Genomic DNA, 3390 nt, shown 5'->3' with positions numbered 1-3390 from the left:
TATGTCATCCTCAGTAGAGTGCCTTAGCGTCACAGCTCACAGCAACCTCAAACTCTTGGGCTTAAGTGATTCTCTTGCTTTCAGCCTCTCAAGTAACTGGGACTATAGGCACCTGCCACAACCCCTGGCTATTTTTTTGTTGCAATTGTCATTGTTTACCTGGCCCAGGCCAGGTCGAACCCACCAGCCCTGGTGTATGTGGCCGGCACCCTAACTACTTAGCTACAGACACCAAGCCTGGAGAACAGGTTCTTAGCATCACACACCCAGGATAGGATTCCACAGTTATGGGCACTGTCATCTCTGAGCTGGTCTTTTCAGACCTCAAGCACACTGCTTATGACATCAGCATTGGCCAGGTATGATGGCTCACACCTATAACCTCAGCAGTTTGGAAGGCCAAAGTAGAAGGATCACTCGGCCCAAGAGTTCAAGACCAACCTGGGCAACATAGCAATACTTTGTCTTTTTTTTTGAGACAGAGCCTCAAAGTGTCTCCCTGGGTAGAGTGCCCTGGCATCACAGCTTACAGCAACCTCCAACTCATGGGCTCAAGCGAGTCTCCTCCCACAGCCTCCCAAGTAGCTGGGACCACAGGCACCTGCCACAACGCCTGGCTATTACTTGGTTGCAGCCATCATGGTTGTTTGATGGCCTGGGCTAGATTTAAACCCACCACGTTAACTGTCTGTGGCTGGTGCCTTAGCCACTTGAGCCACAGGCGCCGAGCCATTTTGTCTTTACTAAAAATAAGAAAAACTAGCTAGGTGTGGTGGCGGGCACCTGTAGTCCCCAGATTCTTGGGAGATTGAAATGGCAGGATCCCTTGAGCCCAGGAGTCTGTAGCACCTATAGTCTGGGCACCTGTAGTCCCCAGATTCTTGGGAGATTGAGATGGCAGAATCCCCAGAGCCCAAGACTCTGACTCTAAAAAAGGTAAAAAATAAATTGCCCGTAGCTCAGTGGGTAGGGTGCCAGTCACATATACCGAAGCTGGCAGGTTCGGCCTGGCCCAGGCCAGCTACAACAACAATGACAATTGCAACCAAAAAAAAAAAAAAAAATGGCCAGGTACTCTACTGAGGGTGACATAGTACGACTCTGTCTCAAAAAAAGAAAAAAAGAGGCGGCGCCTGTGGCTCAAGGGAGTAGGGTGCCAGCCCCATGTACCGGAGGTGACGGGTTCACACCCGGCCCTGGCCAAAAAAAAAAAAGTTGCAAAAAGAAAGAAAGAAAAGATAAAAAATAAAAACAACAGAATTTATCATAGAACTTATCTCTCAGTTTAGAAGTATGAAATCAAGGTGTCCACAGAGCTGAGTTCTCTCCACAAAGTCTCCAGGAAAGGTCCCTCTCTGCTTCTCTCAGCTGCTGGCAAACCCTGGGCATTCTTGCATGTGGCCGCATTGCTACAGTCTCTGCTTCTGTCATACATAGCTGTCTTCTATGTCTTATGTCTTTACACAGCCTTCTCTTTCCTGTGTGTGTGTGTCTCTCTGAATTTCCCACTTCTTACAAGGATACTGTCATTGGATTAGGACCCAACGTCCTTTGCGATGACCTCATCCTCACTAGCTAGCTTCTGCAAAGATCCAATTCCAAATAAGGTTACAGTCACAGCTCCCAGGGGTTGGTTGGTACTCTTTTTGTAGGGGACACAATTCAGTCTATAGCAGCGCCCCCCAGTGGAATGAGCAAGAGGTACAGTCCACGCTTGCTTTGGGCTTGCACAGCCTAAAGCCCTGCTGTCCCCAGGGGACTTTGTACTGGTTTCTGGAACATATTGAGCTCTACAGACTTCTGCTTGGAGACACCTTCCTCTTCCCATGGCTGTTCTTTCTCATCTTTCAGGTCTCAGCTGACCTTTCTCATTTTTTAGGTCTCCCCTATTGGAAAGGCCCTCTGGGCCTTTGCTGCCTGGTTCCCCACCACACTCTGTCAGGGGACTGTGCCTCTAAAGACCTCAGTCAGCACCACACTCATGTCTTGTGCATATGCCATGTGCTGGGTGCCACCACCTGGGCCTGCTCCCATGCGCTCAAGTTGGGGCAGGAAGTATGACCACCATTAGCCTGTGTGGTGGTCCCAGAGAGGGCTGGAGAGACCACACAGCAGCCTAGTTCCTCAGAGGGTGTTTCCCAGCCAGGCAACTCTAAGTCTCCCTGGAGGCATGTTTTCTTGGGTACTAGGGGCATCCTAGAATACTCTCATGGGATGCTGAGGGCCCCCGGGATGAAACAGGTGAGAGCCTCAGCACCAGGTTCAGGCAGCAATTGTGAGATGATGTCAAAGTGTCAAGGTCTCCATGCCGGGGTAGTGCATCTACCCCATGCCCCAATGCATCTACCTTTGAGTGAGGATGCAGAGAGAGAAGATGCCCTGGCTGTGTGTGTGTTGGGGGGAGGGGGGGTGCCCCGTGGAGCATAAGAACCTCTGCCTCCTGATTACAGTGACCCAGACAAGTTTGCTTCTGCCCATCTTTGTTCTCTTTCACCTCTTCCCCTCCCCTGTCACCTCTTCCCCTCCCCTTATACACTTGGGGATTTTACTTGCTGAGGATTTAACCTCAGCTGCTGGGCTTCTAGTAAAATAGAAGTTAGCAGGTCCTGAGCAAGACCCCCAGGAGTGGCAGCTACAATTCCCGCAGAGGTTAGGCTGGCTGCTTCTGTTCTGTGTCTTCACACACATCTTGCTTAGGTTGGAAGGACCTGTATCTACATGCTGAATGGTAGCAAATAAGCTTTCAGAAGATGTGTGGCTGTGGGCAGCTCACTTCTCTCTGCAAAGTGAGTGCATTGGCTACTTGATGTCCCACAGGAGGGAGTGGAGGGTGCTTGGCAGGTGTTCTAGGGAGAGCAACCAGGGTGGGGCAAGGTTCGGAGTCTAAACTCAGTGGGCATGTGCTTGGTCCCTCTAGGCCTTGGAGAAGAAGGGAATCAGCCATCTGGAAGAGAAGGAGCTGAAGGAGCGGAACAAGAGAATACAGGAAGACAATCGGCTGGAGCTGCAGAAGGTGGGTGTTTTTTTTTTTTTTTTTTTTTAAGAGACAGAGTCTTACTTTGTTGCCCTCAATAGAGTTCTGTGCTGTCACAGTTCACAGCTCTGGGCTTAGGCCATTCTCTTGCCTCAGCCTCTCAAGTAGCTGGGGCTACAGGCACCCGCCAGAATGCCCTCCTATTTTTTTTTTGTTGTTGCAGTTTGGCCAGGGCTGGGTTTGAACCCGTCACCCTTGGTATATGGGACCGGCGCCCTACTAACGGAGACACAGGCACTGCCCTTTTTTTTTTTTTTTTTTTTTTTAAGAGACAGAATCTCACTTTATCGCCCTCGGTAGAGTGCCATGATGTCACAGCTCACAGCAACCTCCAACTCCTGGACTTAGGCAATTCT

The 3390-nt window shown here is 50.2% G+C and overlaps 1 protein-coding gene across 1 annotated transcript in view; it reads left to right on the top strand.

Moving 5' to 3' along the window:
* Nucleotides 1-3390, top strand: part of CACTIN (cactin, spliceosome C complex subunit) — a 19639-nt gene that overhangs the window by 5676 nt on the left and 10573 nt on the right. The window contains exon 3 of the mRNA XM_003788740.3: nt 2918-3013. Coding sequence (XP_003788788.1) covers nt 2918-3013 — 96 coding nt within the window. The remainder of the gene's footprint in view (nt 1-2917; nt 3014-3390) is intronic.

Source organism: Otolemur garnettii, unplaced genomic scaffold (assembly GCF_000181295.1).
Source record: "Otolemur garnettii isolate 467f Iridium unplaced genomic scaffold, OtoGar3 scaffold00029, whole genome shotgun sequence".
NCBI classification, from domain to species: Eukaryota; Metazoa; Chordata; class Mammalia; order Primates; family Galagidae; genus Otolemur; species Otolemur garnettii.
This window is presented reverse-complemented; position numbering and strand designations above follow the sequence as displayed.